The sequence below is a fragment of the Passer domesticus genome, chromosome Z, assembly GCF_036417665.1.
Source record: "Passer domesticus isolate bPasDom1 chromosome Z, bPasDom1.hap1, whole genome shotgun sequence".
Classification (NCBI taxonomy): domain Eukaryota; kingdom Metazoa; phylum Chordata; class Aves; order Passeriformes; family Passeridae; genus Passer; species Passer domesticus.
Window position 1 is genome coordinate 34,642,940 of NC_087512.1, and position 27,580 is coordinate 34,670,519.

General features: G+C 40.2%; 1 protein-coding gene across 5 annotated transcripts; it reads right to left on the minus strand.

Annotated features, from left to right (window-relative positions):
• Positions 1 to 183: 183 nt before the first annotated feature.
• Positions 184 to 27,580, minus strand: PLIN2 (perilipin 2). 5 transcript variants are annotated; one of them, XM_064405408.1, is made up of 9 exons: positions 26,884 to 27,580; positions 11,596 to 11,652; positions 11,320 to 11,515; positions 10,599 to 10,681; positions 9,812 to 10,097; positions 9,299 to 9,489; positions 8,407 to 8,541; positions 7,465 to 7,755; positions 184 to 1,405 (listed from the first exon to the last, which is right to left on the minus strand). In XM_064405408.1, exons 2-9 carry the CDS (start codon positions 11,623 to 11,625, stop codon positions 1,271 to 1,273), a joined length of 1,347 nt encoding a protein of 448 aa, XP_064261478.1. In that variant the 5' UTR covers positions 11,626 to 11,652; positions 26,884 to 27,580; the 3' UTR covers positions 184 to 1,270. The 5 variants fall into 5 exon arrangements, with proteins under 5 accessions (XP_064261478.1, XP_064261476.1, XP_064261479.1 ...); XM_064405406.1 differs by lacking the exon at positions 26,884 to 27,580 and adding an exon at positions 13,517 to 13,667; XM_064405409.1 differs by lacking the exon at positions 26,884 to 27,580 and adding an exon at positions 13,517 to 13,666 and having other exon boundaries at positions 9,299 to 9,483.

The window sequence follows — 27,580 nt, forward strand, 5'->3', positions numbered from 1 at the left end:
ACCCAAACCAAACAAGCAAAAAACCCCAAAACCAAAAAGAATACAAAACAAAAACCCCAAACAAACAAAAACCCCAATACCAAAACAAACCAACAATACAAAACAAATTTAAGGGAAAAAAAAAAAAGGAAGAAAAACACAAAAAACCCAAACCCTAACAAGAAAAACTCACACCGAGAAGTGTGCTGTGCGGTTCACACTTTTATTGCAAGGCATTTCAGTGAGCAGGCCCGCGGGCGCCCAGCAGGCCCGGTGTGGCGGGAGCAGGCCGCGGCTGCCGGCCCCGCGCCGCCCGCACACCGACCGCACGGAGAGCTCGCTGCACCGCGGCTCGGCCTGCTCCTCGGAACAAATGTTAGCAAGTCCGCCTCCAGTCCCGCTCCCCCCCTTCCCAACTCCTAGAAAAAGTACTGTGTGCGAGCAAATGCAGACTCACCAGCCCTTAGCAAATAACTGATTGAGATTTTATTAATTTTTTTTAAAAAATCACTGTTGCCACAACTCTCCTTACATTCAATTCCCTTTTTTTTTCCTCAAATTTTCTTTTGTCCAAAGTCTTTATCTCTTTACTCTCCGTTTTCCTTTCTTTTTACAGTCTCTTCCCCTTTCTAATTTAAATGCTATTCTTATACCCCAAACACTTTAATATTGAAGCATTTACTCCATTTAGTCTCAGGCGCCACAACTGATAGCATCATGCCCGCCATAATATCTGCACACAGAAGGCATGTGGAAAGAAAGGAAGTCCTTTTGTGCATAAAGCACTCTTGCCAAAGGAAAGCTCTAAGCGTCTAAGCTCTGTAGGTGCAGAGCCTAACAAAAGAACCTGAGAAAATCTGAGACAGACAAATCTTACCCCTTCCAGCAGCAAAGAGGTAGATGCAGCACTGTTTTTCACATAGACTGAAAGTGGGCAAATCCTCATCAACTCCTCTTGTTGGCAGCCCTGTATGCAAAGCACTGGGGTGTTCTCATGGCTGCTACCAGCAGGAGAACAAATCATCAATAAAAATCAGATTAGTTGGATATACTGGTTAGGCTATACCTGGCTTGTAGAACTGGAGCTTGACACCTGTGATAACCAATTAATGTAGCGTGCATTCCTTACATTGAAAAACCCAGATTTTTGATGCAGCTAAGTGAAACAGTACTGATTTTTAAAAAAGTATCCCCATAATCCCTAAACTAGGCAGGTTCATCTTTAAAAAGGAGAAATCTAAATTAAACATGGCAAAGGTACATGGTATCAAAAAGACATTTTCATGCTTCTCTATTCAGCTCTTTGCCCTGTAGTGTAAGGACCATTTGTGCGTGAAAAATCCTGTTGATCCTCTTCATCCAAATCCAAAATGTCTGGGACATCATCTGACTCTGAAGACAGGTCTGTAATAGCGAAATCTGGAACCTGTGTAGGAATAAAATTTCAATCAATTCAAAAGTAAAACTTAACCAATTTTGCATTACTCCTTCACTGAAGACAGGACCCATAGGTGCTCAGCACCTCTAGAAATCAGACCAAACACCTGATTACAGAGTGGAATATGCTCAGACAGAAAGGAAACAGGAACCATTAAGAAATACTACACAAAATGGAAATCAGTTGCTAAGAAGGTCAGATTTTATAGTAGAGATGCAAAAGAGCTGAATGTAGTGAAACTAGTTACTGGAAAATTAAGAAAGGAAGTTTTCAAATTAATTTTGCCTTTCTTCTTTTCACCGAAGCAATGCCCTGCACAAAGTAATCTGCCCTGAGGAGATTGATACGGATTTCTGTGTTGCTCTGCTTGCCTACTGCATCAAACCTTTTCTGACAAAACAAATACCTGGAACTGCAATCTCACCTTTGTCTCTGTTTTAACTACATGTAGAGTATTCTGTACTGCTAAGCAGCATAGGGTTTCAGGAATTGCCAGAAAGACATCAGTGGATATGTGGATGTTAACAGACTTCTAAAAATGTTGGCTAAGACACTTAGGAGCTTAAGTCCCAACCCTTAAGTCCCCTTAGTAGGACTTAGATTACTTAGGCACTTCTGAAAAATGGGATAAAATGAAGCAATTTACTCCTAAGTTTTTTGCCCCCAGTGAAAAATACTCACATCTGTAATATGATTAATGGTTAGTTTTAATGTTGGTGATGTGACATACTTGGAGACAAACACACCATCAGCAAATAACTACTGCTGCATTTTGACAAGACCTTGGTTCTGCATGTTCAAAGCAACAGCAGCTTGTAGGTATTTCTGTAACTTAAACTCAGCACTGACTAAAGAGGCATTTTAATGCATTCCCTAACTGCAAAACACCTTATGACTTACTTTAACGAAAGACAGTAAGGAAGAAAAATATGTGCTATGCCTGCTATGATGACAGGTCAGAAGGGCAGACAATATATCAAATAAAGGGACTACTGCTTCCGCTACCAGGTACAATGTACACAATACAGAAGCACTACACAGCAATTTACTGGTCTTACACAGTAGGTTGTCATTGGACACCAGGGATCTTTGAAATACTAATTATTTATTAAAACTGATCTTTAGAAGAACTTAAGCAGCATGTGACTAACCAGGCACTGCTGTGAATACCATGAAATGCATGTACCACTTTGGGAACTTAAGCTTGATCAAAATAAGATGAGTAATTTTTGTTTCCCAAAAGATCAAAAGGCACTAGGGAAACACATCTTTCTACCAGCAAGAGTTATCTGGCATCTTTCTACTTACGGCAGTTTTCCTAAAATTCTCATTACTGCACTTAGAGAAAGCAACAGGCTTCCCCCATTACCAGCACATGATCTTGTATTTCATACTGCAGTACAAACACAGGTGTCCTAAAAAGACTAAGTAGTCCATATGCAGTTTTTAAGAATGTGCCCAAATGGATAGTTTTATGTATTTACACTGATCAGGACACAGTCATATTCAGTAAGTGTGTCTGACCAGTAAGAATTTTCTCTATCATGCATTTAAGAGGTTTTTATTACTTACATCCGTTTTGTTCTTAGTGACAACAGAGTAATTGCTCAAATTTAAGTTTCTGCTTTCTTCATCTCCTTAATGCATGCAGTAGAAGAACCTGACTCCTTTAACGTAATAGTAAGATTTTGATAGCCATGAGAGAACTTCAAATTGGAGTGTATTAGAATACATCTGCACCAGTCTAACTAAAACAATGCCCATGATGTTATGGGATTGCCTATGTAGATCCTATCAATTATTGAATAAAAGAGTAAGACCAGATAAAGCTCTTCTTCACGCAATTTCTCTGTATGATTCAGTAAATCATTTACAAAGATATAACACTTGCAAAATCCCTACATAGAACAGCGTAAAAAAAATACTATGGCATTTTGCTGTCTTCATACATGAAGTTGTTAGTATTGACATCAGCATTTAATCTCTTGGTTTTTTGCTAAGTTTTTAGAACTGAGCCATTAGCATTTTGACACAGCATTCTCATTTTGTGAGCTTTCAGAACAAGCACTTATTTTTAGTCATCAAGAGACTGTATTATCCAAAAGAAATAAAATTGCCATGAATCAGCAATAAACAAATATAGCTTCACTTACGAACATCGTGCATAATACCTCCAGCAAGCTGATGCATGTAAGACTCTCTGATCATGCAAATTACTAACCAAACATGCTTAAAAATAAGTTCCGCTCCATTTCATCTTTTTGAGGGTTTAAAAAAGCCTTTTGGTGGTAGTTACTGCTTTTTTTAAATAATGAGAAATAATTCATCAGTTGTTCCCAAATCCTTTCACCTATTTTACGAGGTATAAAATATTACCCTAAGTTAAAATCTGGAAAAGATTATTGCAAAATATTAATCTTGAAGGAGACATTTCCAAACCTGTACACCTTTCCTCAGATTGAGGCAAACTAACTGCAACTCCAGGCCTCATACAAATCTTGTAATTTGGCTTTGACCAATGCTATAAATATGTCTGCAAAACTTGTATACCATAGGGAGCTATTTACAAATGCTTATATTGAAAGCTTTTCTAAAAAAACAATTATCAGCAATGACAGAATAATTGTTCTCTGTTAAATGTACCTGGGAAATGTCAACTAGCATGAACAATTTTTGAGTGATCTCTGTAAGAGAAAAAGCAATTTTCTAAATTCTACATAAACCCTAAAGAACCTTGTAAGTGATAACGATCTTTTTATCAGGTTAGTATTCTAACCTTTACCATCCCAAGTTTGTGTGCCTAGAAGCCTTTGACATTCTTCCATTTAATCTAGTTTAACTGCCTTGTTGAATCTACTTCCTGTAATTTTCAACACATCTGGTCTTACATTTTTTATAAGGTTCAAGAGAAACCTCACAGTTTTCCCAAGCTATATCCTCAAACATGATTTTTGGACTAAGAGGAAGTAAGCTTCTGTGCAGTACAGCTGAGCTATATAATACATAGAGTTAAACAGGTAAGATGGCAGTATCTCAGCTTTCCCTTCTTTATTTGTGAGGAAGCATCTCAGGTTCAGTCAAAAACAGCGGCAAAAAGACAAGACTTTGGAAGGCATCATTCTTGCCTCCAGTGGACATGTCAACAGTCTCTCTCTAGCCGCACTAGAGAAAAATCCTAAGTTCTGTCGTAGAGCAGCAGTTAGACTGGAGTGTGGAATATGCTATGCTAAATTACATGCAGTGAGATACCCATGCAAAATCAGTTGCAAATCAGTTTAAACATACAATGCTCTCCTTATTAGCAGAGACTAATAATCTTAACCACAGAACTTTATTATATTTTAAGAAATCAGGAACATAGCAATTTGCTACACTCAGCCGTCTCTTCCACTAAGGAAGAGTTCCTAATTCTGATGGGGGGTGGGGGGGGTTGTGTGTGTGTGAATAGAAACTTTAAAACATTTGGGGGGTGGGCAGCATCCAAGAAAACAAGCACCTATCACAACAACATGACAGAGGAGCCCAACCATTAACAAGCCAGGTCTTGCTCTGTTTGCAGCCACCAGTTGTAGGGCAGATGCCATGAAGAGAAGGCACCCAACAGTGCCTGGTAATGAAGAAATGCTTTGGAGGTCTAGGCTGGTCTTGCTTTTCACTTCATCTGCTTGCTGAGATTTAGTATAGCTGGACAGCCATGCAAGAATACAAATCAGTAACACAAGACAGAATAGATACAATGGACTGCTCCTGCACTAATGCTAAATGATGTTATTTCTCAGTCCCTAAAAGACATTGAAAAGTTTGAATATTTTATTTGGTTGATCACATCAGAATGAAGTCCCAGAGCAACTAAGTGCACATAGAATGGGAATTCCCTTCTTTGAACAGCCCATTGCTCCCACCACTAATTAGTTCCATTCAGTTTCTGAGCAATCTACAATAGTGGATGCACTCTAAAAGTATTACTGCAAATGGAGATAAAGACGCTATTCTTACTGGATCTATGCAATAGTAAAGTAAACATAAATTAATTCCTGAAAGCGCTATGTCTCCAGAAGTCTTAACTCAGGTCCCAGCTGGAAAGGAGTCTCACCATCTCATGTTAATTTCATATTAAACATTAAACACCACCCTTATATAAACTGAGTATTAAAAACTGTAAGCTACAGAATCTTTACCTGCAATCCTGTTTTGCTACAGTTTCATTTAATACTGTGCTTAAAACAGTCTTCCTCACACTTCTATGCCAACCCCGATCTAACAGCTAACCTTTTCACATTAAATCTGCTTTATTCCTACATCAAACCAGGTGGAGGTATTTGTTCCATGTAGCAATGTGCGACTATGTGATAAGTTTTCTTTGAACTGCATTTTTGCCTCAGTATTTGGTGACTTCTTTGAAAATGGTGGCTGGCATTGCTACACTAGATGATTGCAACTCAAAGTTGTATAGGGCATGCATCAGGAAAAACAATACAACTTACCTGGATAGCCCTAACCCAAGAAAGCTTACTTCTTACTAACTACTTATTTTCCAGTGGAGGTGTTCACAGGACTTACCGAGAACAATTTCACTGAAGTAGCTGAGGATTAATATATGCTCAAGTTCAAGAGGAAAATAAAGTTAAGTTAAAACTGGTGATGTAGCTGAGAAGCAAACACTGTTTAGAGGGAGTCAGAAGACAAGGCTGGTAGATGGCCAAGCACGTACAACATGTACTGTGAAGGGACAAGAGGGTTCTTTTGTCCATATCCATCTCTTTTCAATATTAGAACATCAGCAGCTCACAGCTTAGGTCATCTTTAAAGATGACAACAGCAAGGATCAACAAAAGCAGCAGTAAAGCTAAGACTGACATATTCAAAAGCAAGGAAATGCTGCAGTGGTATCTTACCTATCCATCAAACGTTTTCAATGCACATCTACATCACTTGCATTCTACATCAACTTGCTTTCTGCTGGACTCAGTTTGAGAGCATCACAGAAAAGCAAGTTACATTGTTTTAAAACAAAGGAGACAGGCTTTGGCTACTAAAGCATTTATTACTAACATACAAAAAATGAGTTACAAAACAATGGCTACAAAAACACACACACACAACAGCAGGCACCTGGGTACAAACAGCATGAATCTTGTGTTTATATTGCATATTAAAAAACGTGTTGATAATTATTTGGTCAATCACTGGAACAGTGTTCATGGAGCATCTAGATGATGCTCTTTATCATATGGTTTAGTTTTTAGGTAGTCCTGCAAGGAGCAGGAGTCAAACTTGATGATGCTTAAGGGTTCATTCCAACTTGTGATATTCTATGATTCTGTGGTCAAGTTACTGTGTTATACAATAATTAAATCTGTACAGTTAATGTTAACACTGTCACAGCATTTTACTCCAGGTGACTCGTTCAGAAACCCTACTTTCATCTTTGGCATTCTGCACTCACAGAACTTTTGTCAGGAATGATGTAACAATAGAATAATCTGAAATAATCAGATGCATATTTATCAAATGGGCTGCAGTAAATATAGCACTTAAGTGTACATAGCTAGACTGTAGAGTTGTTAAATGCATTTCACGGTATGCAAGACTTTTATATCATTCTGGTAGAGATTAAGCAAGCTATGGTGGGTTTCATTTAGACTAATGGTATTAACACCACTGAAGCACAATGAGTTGCTTGACAGACTAATAGGACATCTTGACAACTGTCAGCTGCCAATACTTAGGCACTTGAATCTCGTTTGAATTTTTAAGAGTGGCTTAACTACACAGGACAATACAGCCCATGTGTAAGTGTCCTGGCCTCTAGATTCCCCTATTCCTGTATTTATGAATTATTCACCAAAAAATTGTGAAAATGTATTTTTTTGACAGCTACACTTAGTAAGGCCACTCATTTGCTCAGTCAGCAGAGTACATGCCTGCTATGCAGCTTGTTCAGTAGTGTGTTCAGGCTGTTTGTCTTTCTGGCTGGAACTCTCCTTCCCTTCACCTTTGCTTTCAGCATGCTGAATGCCAGGCAGTTGTGGGTAAAAGGGACCTACCAGCCAGTTGAGTGGTGTGTTGTTAACAAGATAATCCATCACATCATCCAGAGACTCCTTCATTTTCTTCAGCTGTCCTTTGCTAGCTGCAATAAAGCTGTCTGATAATTCTTGGAAAGAGGATGCTGACCGAAAGCTCTGGTAGACATCACCTGCCATTGACCCAACACTGTAAACCTGATCCTGTACATTCTGTGGCAGCCCCTGTAGGCTTGAGACCAGTGTGAGGCAGGTGGTCTGAAGCTGCTGAGTGAGGCTCCGTGCAATAGCTAAAGTTCTTGACTCAATGTGCTAGAAAGAACAAACACAACAGCACATTAGTGTTTTTTTATGACTGAAGCAGCTTTATGTTGTTCAAGATACATAAAGAAGCAAAACAAAGGGGATGTAGGTGAAATAAAGCCATAGCAGATAATAAACCAGGTTTTAAGTCTGAAGCATCAAAGACTTTGATGTACTTGGTATTTCTTCAACACTCAAATACTTTGTGAAAAGAAACTGATAGCTTCTACCCAGCAACAGTCAAGCAGATTCTTGTTTCAACTCTGGGTAACAAGTCACAGCACGTTAGTACTTTCTAAACAATGCACTACTCCTGAAAGCTATGTGTAGGACTCAGTGAGTCTGTGCCTAAGACTGCTGACAAATTGTTATTTCTGGTCTGCACACATCAATAAATGGTTTCTAGCTAATCTTCATACAGATATCCCAACATGAGTTCACATGCTAAACAGGATGAGCATTCTCAAGAGCTGAGAATGAACCTGAGTGTTTGCAGCAAGTAGACTCATTTATAGAGTTCAGGTCCCCTAGTTCTCAGAAGTCAGCTGTCCTTAGCTTCAGCATGCAGCCTCTCTGTTACACACTTTAGGGACTGTTAGTTTGCATTACCTTGGTAGGATAAAATACATTTATTTCTGGCGTGTATTTACAGCTGTTTACCTCAGCACTACGCAGATCATCACCATCATTTTGGCCTGTATTTTTCTTCCATTCTATCCAGGATTGATAAAGCTTTTCCTGAGCACCAAGAAGTTTCTTATTGGCACTATTCACGTTCTTTCTGGCATATTCGATCTGAAATACAGCCAAATAAGGAAGTAGAGCCAAGAGTCCAAACAATTCCTTTAGGGCTTCTCTACCATGACTGTTTTGTAACCTCCTTTTAAAACACTTCAGTATAAACAACTTTGGGGGGTATAAGAGTGTGTTTAGTCTCATCAAAGAATTGAAAACTGAAAGCAGTTTTAAGATGTTGTGCAGTGTTCCCCTCTGCCTCGACTATTTCCCTATCCCCTGCTGGCATCCTACAGGAAGAATTGAAACTGTATAGAAGGCCACATGTCTATGTGCAGTTTGTCATGTACATAAAGGTATTTGCTGGAATACTTCAGTAAGCCTACTGAAGTACCAGAAATGCTCAGAGACAGAAGCAGCAAGAGAGCAAGTCCCAAAAGAAGTTGAAACTTTACTAATAAAAAGGATTTAAAGGTCTGATGTGTTTCTAAATTGCATTATACTTTCTTCATTGAATGAAGTATGTGTCAAAACCAGCACTACAAAACGGCAGTAAATTTAAAATGTCACTTTTGTTTCTGCAGTGCTTGCAGCTACAAGCAATTGCTCATTAGTTCACAGCTTAGCCTGATTTGGAACTCTCCTGAATGGTGACAAATATCACTTCATGGCAAATGCTTTGTATTTAATGTAATAATGTATTCATGCATTTAGTCAGAGAGTAATCCCAGTTTTCCTGCAATTCTTCCAGCTGTTTTCTTCACTCTAAACCAAAGCCAACATATGGTTTTTATATATCAAGTGGAAGTTTACTTACCAGACTAACAGTGTAGTGGAGCTGAGAGATTGTCTCCTGGCTTTTCTGTTTAGCATCTCTAACTTTGTTTAAGGCTTGTTGGTAGGCACGTGTGCGGACCTTTGAAGACAGGGATCCTAGTCTAACATAGTAGCTTGGCTTTTGGACTCCGACTTCAAAGCCTTCAACATTTGCAGCTTCTTTCTCTAGGTATGTAGAAAGGAAGCAAATCGATTACTGGAGGAAAAATTAAGAGGTCTGAGACAATTTTATCTGCCTAGTAACAGCTGAATACAAGGCTTACTGAGTAGTCCTTTAGCACCATGATTAGACTGATAGAAATACAGAGAAACCTTACAGAGAAATCCTTACTTTCATTCTGCTTCCTTGTGAAGATGCTGCTATTACAATCAGCAAGGCAAAAGACAGGGAAGCACGTGCCCCCTTCCCCACTATGAGTAAGCATAAGTGATGATTGCTCACTTCTCTCCAATATAAGCATTCCGACAAAATCAAACCTTCAAGTGAACTTACCTAGTTCTGCTTCTGTAAGTGGAAGATACTGGTCTACAAGGGTCTCTGATTTTGTGAGAGCATTGTCAACACCACTGCTCACCATTTGCACCACACGACTTCCCAGGACAGTGTTAATGCTGCCATTGACAACTGACTTGGTCATTTCTACACTGTCTTGCACTGCTTCTTTGGTCTTGCCCACAACTCCAGTGATTGTGTGAGCAACAGTTTCCTTGGCACCAGTCACAGTGGTTGTTACAGCTTCTCTGGCTCCAACAACTACATCCTTGGCATTGGCAACAACCTGTGGCAGGACATACGTGCATTTACTAAAAGTATTAACTAGTGAGAGCTACATAATCCAGGAATAATGAATATATGCTAAAGCTTGTACAAGTATTGGTTATCTAGGAGAAAATTTGCCCTAAAAAAATAAGTACAAGAGAAAAAAAGAACATGACTGCCACACAGCTTTTGAAATTTTCAAAAAACTTCAGTGAATTTAATCCAGGCACTTCACGCAAGAAAGAGACAAAGACTAAAGTTTTACAACAACACCCACCAGTGAACTGCACTGGTAGAGAAATGCTGTCACATAGTGGGCAATTTAAAATACTTTAAAAAAGTTTAATGGTCTCCCAAAGGCAACAAACAGTTTTACATATAAATCTTTGACTTTCTTATTGCTTCCAAGCTGTGCTTCAGGCACAGCCTTTTGAAATGTGTCTCCCTTGGGTTTTAGTGATAATAGAAAAGAAGGGTTTATAGTTTTTCTGCTTAGCATACATAAATGGAAAGAACATACCTTGTCGGTGGGTTGATTCAGTATAGGCAGTCTCTCTTCAATTTTGTCTAGACCTATACAGGCATAGTTGTTGGCAACTACAACTATAAAAGAAATTACAAGAGTCGTTTTAATTATTCTTCACCTAGCAAAAATCAAACTGAAAATTCCTCTTGAAAAAGAATTCATGCAACACCCTTGAAGTAGTTTTCTCCTCTTCTCAGCGAGATCTGAGTCAGCAAAGCAAAAAAAAAAGGCAGATTTATAGTGCCAGGAAAAAAATCCTCACTTGCAGGCAAAGAAAATTCATTTGATAATTTACAAGCAACTGGCAGAATCTGAAACACCTGTTCCTCTGCCATTCTATGAAACCAGGCTTCTGGTTACAACACCCTTGTGACACAGCTTCCAAATTTAAACAGTTCTCAGTGTAAGAAAGCACAAAAGTAGCATCTGAAACTAGGTGAAAGGTGAGGAAGGCGTTGAGCAAGAAATTGCGTAATCGTCTCATGTATAAAAGTCTTCAATAATTTAGTATTATGAAAGCTGGAATCTGCTTTCACTCTGGATTATTACTTCTTTTTTTTAAAGTCTTTTCAACTCAGCAAGTCGAGCAACAGGTTCAGTCAGCTACGTGAAATGGCATTCAAGACCAGCATGACCATGTTAAACCGTAAGTGCATCTGGATACAAAAAACAATCAATTAAACTAAAGTTATCAACAGTTTAACCTTTGCCTTACTTTGTGGTTCCAGTTTCTGAATGATAGGCATAGCACTTGTCATGGCTACTGAAGTAATCGTCTTCACTCCTTTCTCTGCTATCTCACATACTGACTTCAGATAAGGATAGTTATCCTTTGTGGTGATGTAAGCTGTGGACACCATATCATAGGTGGAGCTCACCAAAGGAAGGTTGGCAACCCTCGATACAATGTTCTGTTTTAAAAGAGAACGGTATTAGTTGACTCCTATTTTCTGACCTAGACAAGGAAATTATCGGACTAACTTGGACATACCTGCTGTGGATCAATTGCTGCCAATGCCATTTTTTCAGGTCTTGAACCTTACACAGCCTGTGAAAGAAGCATATATGAGTTACGACATCGTATCTGCCTCATCTAAGCACCAAACTTCGAAACCAACAACCTTCTTGTGGTCCACCCCATTTACTGGGATCAGGATTCATGCATACAGGAATTAGATTTTATTGGAACAATTTACAAATCCAAAACTTGGTTTAGTTAATGCAAGTATAGCATATGCACGAGACAGGCTTTAAGGCACAGCAATTCACTGATGAATAACCAGGTGGTTGGGTCATTTTTTTCTAGAAGAATTAAGACAGACTTATCTGTTGAGCCATGACAAACAAAAGCCAGACTGCAAGTTACTGAAAATCTAGTTTAGAATGTCCAAGTCAGACAAAGAACCCCCCCCACCAACAGCTTTAATCAGATTCGATCTTCTAGGGAGCCCACCTAAGGCTCACTGTGTTCTGCTTGCTAAGGAGTTAGCATTCCTGTGACACAGAGAGCACTGGATTTCTCTACTGCAGAAAATAAATCTCCTTTATGATAATTTGGACTAAATCATTACACATTCCCCACTGAAAAAACCTTTCAAACATTGGTCATTCAACAAATCTACAGTACTCAACATGCATTCCAACACATATTCCATGGAAAAAATCCCCACAAGAACCCCAATAGAAGGGGCAGGGTATTGCAGTACTACATAAGGAGAACACACTGAAGCACATTGTCATCCTATGTACAGATGCAGGCTGAACTAAATCTGCAAAAAGCACATTTTCCATTAATGCTTTCACAAAATGCTGAAGTTCCAGAAGAATCTGCATGAATGAAGGCAACAAAAAGGTAAACTAGGAGTCCGTGCTCAAAAGGATTGTGGTTTACAAGGTTTGCCAGGTTTGGTTTGCTAGGTTTGTCAAAGAGCCAACAGCAGTTTTCTGTCTCATATGTATGACAGCAGAAAAGGAACATGTTAATAGTCTGAGGTAAAATAAAACATTTCCCCATTACATAACAGGCAATGAGGACAAAGGCATCCTGTTAATATTTTGCAGGCATATTTGCACATATTAACATACATGTGCCATAAAGTAATGCTGGTAATGAGATTAACCACTGTATGTGGAACACACAAGGAAAACAAGTAACAGACAATGGTTACGGTGGCATCAAAGAAGTTCTAATTTAATTTACCAAGGGCTGTTACTACAGGGATTATACAATATTTGTAGTGTGTCTCATAAAATCAATCCATACAGGCCACGCATTTGAATTTTAGCCAATGAACCTGTCCAGTTAGCTGGTAAAGTTATTCCTGCTCCTAAAGACAAGAAAGATAACTAGAATCTTGCACGCTTTCAGAGACCCCCTGAAAGTGTGCTCAGCCCTAGAAAATGTCAGATCCATCCTCTGGAGCAGGTGAGTGAGACGCCTGGAATCCAAGGCCAAGCATATTTCAGAGACAGCAACAGTTTCTGGAGAGAAAAGCACACACGCTACATCACAAACTTCATTCCTACTCTCGCCCCTCCCTATGGAAAGAAGCGCAGGAAAGCAGCGCGATGAGCCACGCACAGCAGCCGCGGCGCCTGCTCCGGCTCTCCGCGGTACCCAAAGCAGGAAAGCGCTCCACCTTCCCAAGTGTCCCCACGGGCCGCTTCCGGGATGGGGCATTCCAACGCCGCTCCGGGGGCGGTCGAGGCTCCCGGGAGAACCTCGGCCAGCGCAGCGGAGCCCGCCGGGCCGCGGGGGCAGCGTGGCCGGCCCGCCGCTCAGCGCCGCACACGGGGCGCGCCCCCGCCCGCCCCGCTCCGCTCCACCATATTGCGGAGTCAGTCCCGCGGGCGGGCCGGCGCTGCCGCGGCCGCCGAGAGTCGCGCCGGAGCACCGGGCCGGCCGTACTCACCGAGGAGGAGGAGCCGGAGCCGCCGCCGACGAGAGCACGGGCAGGGTCGCGGGCACGGGCGCCGCCGCCGCGGAGTGGGGAGCGCCGGCCTGCCCCGCTATTTATGGGGCGTCACCGCCGCCGCGCGTCAGCGCCGGCGCGGGGCGGGCCCGGACACGTAGGGAGCGCGGCGGCGGTCAGCGGGAGGGCACTGCCCGGCCCGGCCCGGCCCGGCGCGCCCGGCTGAGGGCGGCTCCAGGGCCGCCGGTCCTGCGCACGGCCGGCTCCTTGAAGCGCAGAATATGCTGAGTTGGAAGGGACTCACAGGGATCATCGAGTCCAGCTGCTGGCCCTGCACAGGGCAGCCCCAAGGGTCGCACCGTGTGCCTGAGAGCACTGTCCAAACGTTTCTTGAACTCTGGCACACTGCTGCTGTGACCACTGCCCTGGGGAGCAGGGAGCTTCCCTATTCACCTGTCCAGCCAGCCTAGGGGTGAACAACCTTTTTCTAATATTAAACCTAAACCTCTCCTGGCAGCAGAGCAGAATAAGTGGAACAAACCAGAATTTTTCACTTAGTTGAACAGATTTATTACACCTCTGCATATCAAACACTCACATGCACTCTGCTCTTTTCATTACATGGTTGTCATCTGAGAACTGTCTTTGTTTCTTTTCCCAGTCATGTGGCTTCTCAAGTGTAAACAACTCAGTTTGCCTGTGGCTACCACAAAATAAATTAACACCCTTTGTCATGAGGGTCTCTACTGAGAATTCTAGACCTTTTCAGGGATTTATTTACTTGTAAGTAGCACCATTTTATGTACTACAGAAACACCCAAGACTCTCACGGCCCAGTGACACACTCTGCCAGAATGCAGTAACTAGAGATAGTACCAACCCTCCGACAGTCCTTGGCAAGCTAAGAATGTAGATTGGGGTCATGTTTTCTTCACAACTGTGCCCTTCAGTATTTTATAAACTTGGAGGGGTTTATCTGTATGGTTGTGTTCGAGGGTCCCAGGACAAGGGAAGAGATGAGAATCCTGACTCCATGTTTCAGAAGGCTGATTGACTATGTTATGATATTACATTAAAATGTTATACTAAAACTATACTAAAAAGAATAGAGAAAAGGGATCCATCAGAAGGCTGGAAAGGAAAAGAAGGGAATGAATAACAAAATTTGTGACTGCTCACAGCGTCGATACAGGTGGTTGTCATTGGTCATCAAGTAAAAATAATTTCACATGCTGTGTAAAGAGTTCTCCAAATCACATTCCAAAGCAGCAAAACATGGAGAAGCTGAAGCTTCCCAGCTTCTTAGGAGAAAAGGTCCTGGCAAAAGTATTTTTCTAGAATATGTCTGTGACATATCTGAAGTTTTGAAAATCTACAAACATGCCTCTTGAGAACATTGCCTTTGTTACAGGCAGGCAGACAGGGAGAAGGCAGGGGGAAGGAAGGGGGAGAGGATGGCATTACGTCTTGGATTGACCAAATTCCTCAAATATCATAAAAGAGAGAGAGCAGTGGTGTGGTCCATGTCAAGACTGATGAAGAGGAAGGCAGAAGAGTATCAAGAAAAGCAGTAGTAACAGATAACACAAAAGCATGACACACCAGCCTTTCCTAAAAGAGGAAGGCAATAATAGTATACCCTACCATTCTCTTCCATGAGGCAAGGGCAAGTGTTTAAAGTCGCATAATGCATCTAAGTTTCATTCTTTGAAGAAGTAACTCACAGTAATACATCAGTATATTCATCCATCCAAGTCAATTTAATTAACATTTTAGAAAACAATTCCACCTACTGATCCTTAACTGCAGAAAAAAATTTAAGATATGAGTTAATTGATCACACAATAAACCTATTTATCCTTTGATGCATCTCTTTTAAACTTATTTTAATGTCCTTCAGGTTCCAGTCTTCTATCTCTGTAACACAGCTCTGACAGAGATAGCAGCAACAGATAACTGGGTCCTTCAGCTTTTCTTACCATCATAGTACTGCCAAGTGAAGGAGCTGCTGGAACATCAACCCCAGGGTCTAGCAGTGCTCAGGGAAGCCAGAGAGCATCCCTCCTGTGGCATCACTGGGGCAGGGGCTGGCAGCCCTGGGAAGCTGAAATGGCAGGATGTGGAATGCTCTAGGGAGAGCTGGGCAGGGACAGTAAGCCCTGTCCATGCCATCGAGGCCCTCACCAACAGATCCAGCAGGGGACAGGTACTTCCACTTGTCTTGAGACCACATTATCAGCTGTTCCCTAACAAGGTGACAGAAAGGCCAAAGGGGTGAGCAGTGCTAAGTTTGAAAGGACCTGAGTAGTCTGCTAATATTCCTTTAGGAAAAGATGTAGTCTAGTGGGTGGATGTAAGGCTGACTGACAGCAAGAGTTCTAGTGTATTAACCAGATCTGATAGAGGGATCTTCACCTGTACAGGGACCTCACAACTGGTCGATGGAGGGAAGTCTTGGGAACTCAAAAAATGGGGGACTGAGAATCCCCGCAGATTGAAGTCACTTTATTTGAAAGTAGTCATGCTTGCACATCAAGATAGCTAGCCATAGCCTCTTCTCAGTCTTTAGGATGACTGTTCAAACAATGAAGTAGTGTCATACTCCTGATCATGTAATGAGAAACTATCCAAAAACTATCTGTTTGGCCTGCACACAGAGAGCAGAGAAGGGTGGCCTTTTGGAGCTGTCAACAAATTATGTCCACTCACAGCCCTAGGAAGCTGGCAGGCTTTGAAGGACTGCCTCCAGACACAGTTTTTGAGGCTCTCAGTAGGGAGCTAGAGCCACAAGAAAACTGGCATGCCTTCTTTTCCTCAAGTTCTTGCCAGTAGCACAAGCACTGAAGTATTCCCAGCAGTCAGGAATGCTGTAGGGACACAAAGGAAAAGAAGGTGTTTACTGCTGTGAAGGATGGATGGTTCTGGGTCCATAACATAAATAATCAATTCAATTCATTACACCCATTCATTTGATCTTAATGATGTCTAATATTCAAAGAACATTTTTCTTTTACTTGTTTAGAGATGTCATGTGAGATGCAAGTGATTCTACTGAATTGGGAATCAACTTAGTTGTGTTGGACACCCTGAAACTGTTGTGAAATGACACAATTGTCAAAGTCTCTTTTCTCTCATCTTTCTCACCGTTCCCCTTTATTTCCAGTCTTACAGTAATTCCTTTCTAGTCTTTGTAATCCTGTCTTACACCATTCTGTTTTGGAACTTGCAACTAACTTCTTATTCACCTAAACTGTTTATTTGCCTTACTCCCTGGGCTTGGGATTAAGCCTTTTGTATGCTCCTGTATGAAAAGCTTTTCCCTTGTCTTGATTAATCATGTCAATAGTTTTCCTGCTGTGACTCACTTAGTTTTCCTGTCTCCAGAAGAAGATGTCACATTTGTGAGGCCTGATCCTCCTTTTGTAAGTGCACACTAATTGTACTTGGAAAGAATAGCATCCTTATTCTGCTCTGCCCAGAAGTAAAGCACTCCACCTTTTGTTTCTGAGTAACACAACATGCAGGTTTTCTTTATAACATAAATAAAAGTTATGTACTTTAACTTTTTTTTTTTTTTTCTGGAAGGTGTGTCTTTCAGTGTGTCTTATATTTTGTTGGCTGTAACAGAATTAACCTGACATCTGATTCAAAAGAGAGTAACTGGGCCAAACTTAGTTCTCCTCTGAATACTTAAAGAAAAGCAAAAGTGAGCAACAGTATCATCAATTACAGGCAGACAGGCACTATAAACCCACCCCCACAGTGTGTAATTAAGATAGAAGAAGGAGGAATGGAATTAACTCATGCTGGCTTGATAAGGACAGGGAGTCAATTATACATATTTACATATTATACAGGATTTTTTTATTTGACTACAGTTCATCTGTAACCCTCCCAGATATCATCAGAAGGCTAGGCAGCAACCTGTTATGGTGTCATGCTGCACTTCAGAAAGATAACAGCAAGCCTTCATGTCTCATGTGACATGTAAATCCTATCAGCCCATGTGTACCCCTTTGGTTTTCACCCTTTACATAGTAAAACACACTAGATGAGGCCATAACAGGACTTATCAATAAAGCAGTCTATTTTAAAAGACAAATTACTTCATAACTTACTATCAGAAAGAAAATGTCCTTGTTTAGCCTTTATCTAGGTACTATCAGTTAAACAATACACCAAGTACTGTATTTATGCTAAGATCCTGTAACTGTTTCATTGTATTTCATTAACAGTCAGGAGATGTAGGTATGGATAAGGATTTTGTTGGTAGATACAAAATGCACAGAACAAAAATGTCCAGGCCTGTTCTAGAACTAAGTAACAGTTCTAGGACTATTAATATAACTAATAACTAATTAAAATGCAACTATTAAAATGTAGCTGTTAAAACTATAATGGCTCTACTATAAGACCTTCCCACCACAAAACCTGAGATACTTGATGTTACTCTCCGTCTAAATAAACCACATTCTTTTTAATGTTTTATCAACAAGTCACTTATTAGCAACTAATAATTTCTCTTTATATGGATCTGAGAGTTTCCTTTATTAAGTTCCAAAAAATCTAGTTCCTTACTAGATGTATATTTATTCTTGTATACTACATAAGAGTCTAAGGTGAATGCACTACAAAACATCCAAGCTTTCTCTACTTACATTTCTTTGACTTGATACAAAAAGAGGAAAGAGGGCCAGACAGTTGCTGGAAATCATTTTGGTGTTACTGACTTCCTGGGTTCTATTCTGATTTAGCTGCAAAAGATCCTGTGGCAAAAGCCTTTGGAGAGAGAATCAAGTCTCAGGTTTGACAGTGTGGAAGACATTCTTCTTTTGAACCCGAAGAGGATTCCACGGGAGCCTTGCTGTTACTCTGCCATGTTTGTGGAGGATACTCCTGATACTCTAAGTATTCCACAAGCTCCTCGCCTTAGTGGTTTATTTTCCTTGAATAAGGAAAATGTCTTTTTCTTAGAAGCATTTTAGCATTCCTGGGTAGCACTGGAAATGGTCCTCTTGACAAGATACTTACTTTGAATATGTGCTACTGATATGCAACTCATACATGGAAATGTTCACATGCCCTGGTTAAGGCCCACTTGGCTGTTTTGCCACATCTTTTTTTCAGTACAGAGTTCACCAACCTGCTAAATCAAACACTGTCTTACACTATTACATCAGGCATTAGGTTCTTGCTTAATGGTGCTGCGCAATGCATGTACACAAGATTATGTATTCTGGTCAGTGATTCAGGGGAGTGAAAAGCAGCAGATCTAGGTTCAAAATCCACTGGTAACAATGAGGGTCTCCCCTAGATTCCATACTTGCTAAACACAAAACTGGTGATCTGGAAGTTTCTGTTGCTATGGTAGCATGCCATTCATTTCAAATTCACCAGCTCCAGTAAGAAGCAGAGTTTTGGTATACAATTTTATTAACAGGGGCACATGGCTTCCTGTCAGACTGGAGCATAATGCTGTGAAAACAGAGGTCATCTGTTTTCACAGATGAGTGTTGACATACCCTAAGTTAGAGAATTTATAACTACTTACTTTGTTTCTCCATATAATCTCAAAAAATTCTTACTTCTGTTTAATTGCTTATTTCTGAATGCTATTCTTGTAGTCAGAAACAGAGCCACTCACTTCCAGTGCTCAAAACTAGAAGTAAAATGAACTCAATAAACCAGGAATGTTAATGTAACTGGTTTCAGATTCATAGCCTACTATGCTTCGCAATCTAATAGTGTTTTCTTTCAAATTGGCAAGCCTGGGCTGGTAGCTAACACAGCTTTGAACAAGGGCAAATTTTCCTCAGCTCTAACAGGATATTCAATACCTCTGAAAGGCATGTCCAATTCAGATATTCAAAATTCAGGTTGCCTTAGAAGCTGGATTCTAGCTCTCTTAGTGCTTCTACTTTCCCAACTGTAAAATTAAAATTATGAGTTCACTTTGTTATTAACAAATAAATATGAAATGCACACAGTGACCTCCAGTCTTTGGGAAAGTTTTGATCTGTAGTCTTATATCTTTGTAACTAGATAATCTTTAAGGTCCCTTCTTGTTGTATTGCACTACACCTTCTAACCCAAACTATCCTATGATTCTCTGATATTATGCTCTGGATCTAATCTAGCACTCTTACAGTTTTATCTTACAACTGGAGGGGGAAAAGTTTTCTTAATCTGAGTAAGAAAGCATTCTTCATCTGAACTAACTAACCAAAAGTCCTAATGAAGCAAATATATTTGTAGATTTCATATCAGTGGGATAGTGTAAGAAGCCTGACAGTTAAACTGTAAATTTGTGTGAAAACTATACCTTCATTGACTGTACAATCAGTAGGCAAATTTAAGAATACTTCTTTCCTTTTTAAGAGCATGTGGAAAACTCTTTCCCAATCTCTTTATCTTTGTTTTGCTATATGAGGTTACTTCTTCCTTAAAGGACTTGCTGAGAGTGTTTCTTAATTTACTTCTGGCAAGATAAGTCTAGCTAAGCTTGCCTTGACAGGTTCAAGGCAGATAACAAGCAACTTGCATGAGGTTGTGGGATGATGTTTCTCAATGTTTTGTCATCTGAAGTTCAAGGAAAGCTAGTAAAACAGGCAGATGCTGAAGGTTGTTCTTTGCCTGCTTCTGTTTCCTCTTAAAAAACAGAAGAACAGACATCAGAAAATACTCAAAGGTCCAAACCTGCATCAGAAACTGAAATGGAGTCCAGAAGGAGAAGAAAAGCATGTAGGATAAAAAAATAGTATCTCCATAAACTTAGTTGAATTTCTGAAAGTGTTAGAAATTTAGCATTTATACTATTTTGTTAAGTATATTCTGAAGGTTAAAAAATGTGGTCTTCCCCATGTGCCCACCAGGGCAGGATTCCATCACTCATGAACCTTCAGAATTTGGATAGCACAACAATTGGATAATAATGCCTCACTTGTTATGGAGAGGAGCATATTTGTTTGAGGGTGATATATGATGACAATATTCTGAAGCCTGTACAAAGTGTACTAAAGAGGAGCTGAAAGGCATTTTTGTCAACAAAACGACCACGTTCTTATTTCTCTGATGCCCTGGCAGGTTAAATACAGAGGTAAAATGGTACAAAGAAATAGAGAAAAAATTGCTACTTTAACATTCCCCAGGTGGCTCCTGTTCTGTAGATAGAGAAGTCAACACCTTCCCAGATCTGCCAAAGGAGAGAATTGTGTAATTCTCCCCAACCCATGTCCATCAAATTACACCTGGTTATTTCAGATAGCTTAAATAACATTGTTAACTCATCTCACATTGCCTCATGTGGGTTAATGAATGAATAATTTACACAAGAAGATCAACCTCTAGATCTGACACCCTTGTAACTTAGTAGAGGATAACAATCTGTTCCATCAGCATTGGTGAAACAAAAAGAAGCTGTATCTCCCCTGTACAATATTGCAATCATGCAGTAAAATCATCACAGAAGAGAACTTGGAAGAATGACGTTCTCACCAAAGAATAATTTCATACATGGTCTCCCAGGATTTAATTTTGGAACAGCTGGAATGAGGGCTTGGCACAGTACCCTGATACTCTCTTTGTAAAGCCCTATTCTGTAATCAAATGAACAATAGGTACTGAGTCTATGAAAAACTCTGCAGTAAGACAGTGAAACTGTGATCATAGAAGGTTCCAGGACTCAAGTAAAGCTAGCTTGAATTATGTGTACAGAACAAGGTCATTTGTTAGAACTACATCTTCCATTCTTACAAGGGAACATGTAAAGAACAAAGCAGGGTACAACACAAAAGCGAAGAATGAAATGGAATTACCAAGACCATTGGGCTCTTTTGTGGAGCATATTAATGCCAGGTGAAACTGAAAATTGACTATTTTGATGGGTTTTTTTAAAATATATCTTTTCTTAGATAATCCTGGCTGTTCCTGGAAGGCATATGTGCCTTTGGTGCACGTGTACCTTTGTGCCAGTTACAGACTGTTATAGTTCCCTTCTTTGGGCAACAGTTTTCTACAACCAGACTGAAATCTGGTTCCTAATTTTCTGGAGACACCTTCCATTGTGCTGACTGTTAGGTATGCTCACAAGTACAGTTTTCCCCCAGGATACCTATTCAGTATGACTGCTTCAAATGCCAAAATAATTGTCCAATTTTTACACACTAATTAGTGTGATTACTGTGGCAAATAGATTAAAAAGCAGAAGACTGGAGAGGAGGATTGTAAACTGCTCAAATGACTTTGTAGCTGGGAATTATTCTGGACAGCATATATGAAGAGCAGGCCAGTGATCCTCTAGCATGGACTGAGTTTAAGAGTGCGTGCATGTCCACTTGTATACCTCTGTGCAGATATTGCTTTGGGGATACCCCAGTTCACAGGGTAACAGAAATTAATTCACTCTTTGTGTTCAAGTCACAAGTCTGTGGTTGTTTCCTCTGCCTGCCTGTGTCAACTGACACACTAATGTATGCCAGTGTAAGTACTGTAAGTGTGTCCCTCCTCACAGGCTGACTAGGCTGTGAGTTCAGGAAAGTCTGAGGTCACCATGCTGCACAGACTAGCTACTCTGTTAGGGAGGGGAGCTGGGAGCTGAAGGAGACCCCAGAAGTTAGCCCAGAGCCCAGGACATAGGCAAGGTCAAGGTAATGAAACAGGGCTGGGGAAAGCCAGGAATACAAGCCAGCAATTCAGAGTTAGGACCAGGCACTGTAAGGATAACCAGATAAGTGATCACCAGACAGGACCAGAGTGATGAGGAGGTCCAAGGTCAGGATGGGACATCATCCAGTGCCCAAGGGTCTGGACCCAGATTAGCAGGCTAAAGGCCAGGCATAGACAGGATTGTGATGTAGTAGCGCCTGTAGCTCAGGTAGGATCTAATCACTAGAGAAGCACCTTAGGTCAATTCCCACAGGAAGGTAAGGACTTTCTGCAGTGCTGTCTGCAAGGGATGTCTCTTGGAGGGATCTCTCCAAGCTTACCAGAGAGAAGGGACAGTCCTCAATGATTTAAATTAGCCCTGAGGAAGCCAAACCTCCAGGAGGAGGGATGGTCTCAGGGCCCTTTAAACAAGTGTATTTCATAGCTCCAGTAACCAACAACAACTGAGAAGAGAAAAAAAACTAACTCAAGAGCTGAGAGCTCTTCTTATTTCTGTCAGGCCAACTTCTTGCTCTTTCCAGATTTCTTTGAGGTTTTTTTTTTCCTTTTTCTGCCAGATACTTAAGATTTCTATATTTAAGTTTAAAAGCAGAAGGATGACACAAAGAGAAAACAGAAATTAATTCTCTAAGTTACTCCATGCCTTCTAAAAAAAGGTAACAGTATGTCTCTTCCTTCAAGAGATTAGGACAATAGATTTATAAATTCACCCCAATTTAGCTGCTTAGTAAGTAAATAGTGCTAAGGATATAACTGCTCTTTCAAACAATAATTATGACAGATAGCCACTAACAATTATTTCATTAAATTACTGCTAGCATCACATAAGAATGAACAACTAGAGACCTCAACAAGTGATTTTTCACTCAAATCCCAGGAAGCAGGCACTGAATCTGAAGGCATGTAAAGAGCCATTTGAATAGCCATGCCCTTCCTACTCCAGCAATGGGAGAGTTCCACGGTAACTACTTTCTGAACATCTGCAGACATCTCCCTATAAGGGAGGTATCTCTCTTTAGTACCCTAAGCAAGAGAAATCTACTTTAAGCTTTACTTACAAAAATGTCTAGTCTTTTCCTGATATCTACCAAAAGCTTGTGTTTCTTTAACTTTTCTTGCTTTATCACAATCAGGTTTTATTTGCACTAAGCAGGTACGCTTTTGGCTTAGTCATCATTTCTGTTCTAGCTATGCTGCGTTTAAAAAACCAAAAAAAACCAAACCATATCATGTGGAGATAAAACCTATTCCTTTACACTCAAAATCATGGTGTCTTTTTGCTTGACTTTCCTCAGAACAATTCAGCTAATTGTGAAGTCTTCTTCTCATATGGAACCACTTTTTCTCAAAGTGAACAGTGAGTCAGCGAGTCAGCAGACAAAAAGCTTCCTGAGTGAAGTCAGCAGTCCCTATTTCCCCTCTATTCTGTAAAGCAGTGGGATGTGTCAGACAGACAGAAAGATTGCCAGATTGCTCTATGTATTTACCAGAATTGCTAAATACTTCATCTTTGACCTTTCCTCTAGTTTCTCTTTCCTTTCTTTTTGTACATTTCTAGTCTTTTGTATCAAAACCAACACCCTTGATTTTAAAAATAAAGAAGGACAACAGATTCACAAATTAGGGTATCTCCTCCCTGATTTTTATTTTTACTTGCTGATCCCTCTGATTAGTAACTACATTTACACAAATAGTAAGGACAGAACTAGTCAGGTAGCAGAAATCCATTAATTTATTCCTCTAAATAGTTAACGTCAGTACCTCACTTTTTGATAAATCTCTTTAGCATGGCCTATTTATAAAGCTCTCTTTCTGATAAAGCTGCAAAATTATGGAGCTTCTGTCAGTAAACAGACATCATGGCTTCCTTTCCAGACATGTAATATTTCTTATAGCAGCTGAAACTAAGAAAAAAAAAGAAAAAAACAAAACAAAACAAAAACCCAACCCCCCTCCCCCCAAAAAAAACCCAAAAAACAACCAAACAAAAAACCCACAAACAAACAAAACAAAACCCACTCTGTGCTATTGTTTCATAAGAACTTTAAAATTTTGGAACCACTAACAGTGACATCTGAAAATGTAATTCCAAGGAAAAAAATTGTAACTTTCCAAAACCATATGAACTTCTCAAATGTATTATACGCTATTTAAAGCACAAAACATGGTTCTCCTTATGGAAATTATGCTAATAACACTAAATAATAATGATATTCAGAATGGTTTTGCACCAATAATTAATAAAGTGTAGAAGAACTTAATTAGGAGCAAAAGGGCCTTTTAAAATTGTTGTTATTATTAAACAAGCATTTCACTTCTTACAGTCCTAATTCTCAGACTTAAAAGATACATCAGAAACTTGTTATTAACTTCACTAAACTTTGGATTAGAATGCAAGTGATCTGTCTAATATCCCTTAATGATCAGACACAGGTTCCAACAGGCACTGAATAAATCTCTCAGGGTTTGGAGGCCACTCTTCTATGTCAGTCCTTTTCCGGACAAAAAAAAAATTCCTATTTTCTTAGGTTATTGGCAGAAAATGGTTCATTCAGATCTGAATCAAAATACAAAAATAAAATGTCATGCTGTGAAAAGGCTGGTATTTGTAAGCTCAGCATCAGTATAAACCATGAGAGTACATGCAACTTAATAGCATTGATGCACTCTGTTCCTTCAGGTGGAACAGCCTCACAGTCTTGTATTTTCTTTCATAGAATGACTTCACTTTCATGCTTACTTTCTCCTCCCTCTTTCAAAGACAACCCTTACGAACTTAAACTGCTCAGGTTTGCTGGCTTCTAGACAAACTCTAGAGTATCTGTATTTGAATAAAAAATGAGTGGGTGTGACCTGTGGACAGTTACGGTCACTAAGTATACAATTCTTAAGCCTACTAATCTTCCTCCTTCTTAGCAGCTATGGCGTTATCAGCTTTTCAGCATTTTTCTATTGATAGTCTTAACCCATAACTTAACCCTTAACTGATCTTCCAAGCTTTTCTCACAAAGCTTCAAAGTACATATATAATTCAATGTGATTAAATTTCTTTTCTTGCTTTTTGATGTAGAATCATAGAACCATTAAGGGTGGAAAAGACCTCCAAGATCATGGAGTCCAACCTTTGACCAAACACCACTGTGACAACTAAACCATTGCACTAAGAACCATTCCAGTCATTTCTTGAACACTTCCAGGGATGGTGACTCCACCACCTCTCTGGGCAGCTCATTCCAATGCTTGATAACTATTTCAGGTAGAAATTCCTTGTCATGTCTAACCTGAACCTCCTCTGGTGCAACTTAAGGCCATTTCTACTTGTCCTGCACTAGCTGCCCTAGGGGAAGGGGCCAATTCCCACCTTGCTGCAACTCCCTTTCAGATAGTCATAGATAGTGATAAAGTCTCACCTGAGCCTTTTTTTCTCCAGGTTTAACAACCCCAGTTTCCTCAGCTGCTCCTCATGAAATTTGTGCTCCATACCTTTTACCAGCCTCATTGCCCTCCTCTGGACATGCTCCAGCCCCTCAGTGTCTGTCCTACAGTGAGTGACAGGCCCAAAACCGAGCACAGGATTTGAGGCACAGCCTCACCAGTGCCAAGCACAGAGGGACAATCACTGCCCTGGTCCTGCTGGCCACACAATGGCTGACACAGGCCAGGATGTCATTGGCCTTCCTGGCCACTTGGACACAGCTGGCTCGTGTTTAGCTGCTGTCGCCAGCACGGCCAGGTCCTTTCCCACCAGGAGGCTTTCCAGGCACACTGTCCCCTACAGCTTGTGGTGTTATTCGGGGTTGTTGTGCCCCAAGGGAAAGACCTAGCACCTTGCCATGTTTAACCTCATTCAGTTGGCCTCTTAATTCTGCTTACTGTTGTAACTTCGCTTGAATTTCCTCCACTAGTCGTTTTTAATGTTCCTGTAATTACCATCGCTAGCAATATTGTTTAGGTAGTGGATCTATCACAAGCCAAGGCTATTCATAAGTAAGTACTTTTAGTTTTATATATGTATTTACTAAATTCTTAGTTGGATGTGAGCAATGCATTCATTTTTTTGATGAAAATATTTTGGTATCTTCTCATGGACAAACACTTAGCTAACATATTCTTGAATAAATTCCACATCATTTATGAAAGCATTATCCTATGCTAAATATTTAAAAACAAAAATAGATTTGGGCATTAGATGGCAATCCATGTCTACTTTAAAAAAATAGGAACTTAGTGTAGATGTTGGCCATGAATTTTGTCTGACTAAGTTATTGGTGAACTTTTCTGTATTTAAGTAAAATTTATAGTTTCTCAAACTCTTGAGATGTCTTTGCCAATCATAAGAACAGGAATAAAAAGACATCTATACTTTATATATATAGTTTTAAAGCAGAGTATATTTTTGGTAATTTTCATCTCTATAACTTCATGTAATTTAGAATTTAACTTTGAACTCTATTACTGGATGCAAACAAATATTCTGAAGACCAGAAGCAAGCATTTACAAAATCCTTGGGAACACCAAGCTCTTCTAATTCCTCAGTATGTTTGATAATGACTGGATAGATAATTTCTAACACAGTTTTGAGTATTAGAAAGCATGCTGGTCACCTAGGGGACCCTTCCTCCATTTGAGTGTCCCGAGCATTGATTGAACAGAGTTTTTATCATACACACTGATTATATATTCATTAGCTATCCCCACTTACTTGACTTTATGTGACACAATCACACCCCTTTGTGGAAGTCTTTATCTGATTCTTTGGGGTCTGTCTTCAGTGTCCAGTGTCTTTTCTATGTGGCTGTTCCTTGACCTCTGCTTCTGAGTGAGTGCAATATCATTGTTTTGCACAACTTCTACTTTGCCAGCCTTGTAGAGCTGAGCTGGCATCCTGCTTGTGTTTTTCATGACTTCTGTTTGCCTGGGTTACATCCTTTATTTATTTCTCCAAAGTTGTGCTGTTGTGTTTTACTGACCTTGATAAGAGCAAATGTTGTTCTGTTCTACTGACCTTATCAACTGAGTAAAATGCTGTTCTGTTCTGCTGTCCTTACCATGTTGACCAGCAAATTTCACAGATTTTGCTCAATCTTCAGTCATTGTAACTTGTGGCAGAATGACTGCAAGCTGCCCACCATGGTCTGCACCATGTGTTGGAGGGGAATCTGAGGTCTGGAGCCTGGAGTGCCTCTTCCCCCTCCTTCTCCAGTGACCTTGGTGACTGCAGAGTTGTTCCTCTCACATATTCTCTCCCTGCTCTTCTGTAGCTGCTGTTACATCTGCTCAATACCTCCTTTAATACGTTATCACAGAGGTGTTTCCACCACTGTTGATGGGACTGGCTATGGCCAGTGCTGAGTTCCTCTCAGGGCCGTCTGCCATTGGCTCTGTCAGACATTGAGGAA

Excerpts from the sequence above, each read along its gene's own strand:
- PLIN2 (XM_064405408.1), bottom strand. The coding sequence starts at position 11,625 with ATGGCATTGGCAGCAATTGATCCACAGCAG. Across the intron at positions 10,098-10,598 it reads TGAATCAACCCACCGACAAG|GTTGTTGCCAATGCCAAGGA; the intron begins GTATGTTCTTTC and ends GTCCTGCCACAG. Across the intron at positions 7,756-8,406 it reads ATGATCTGCGTAGTGCTGAG|CACATTGAGTCAAGAACTTT; the intron begins GTAAACAGCTGT and ends TGTTCTTTCTAG.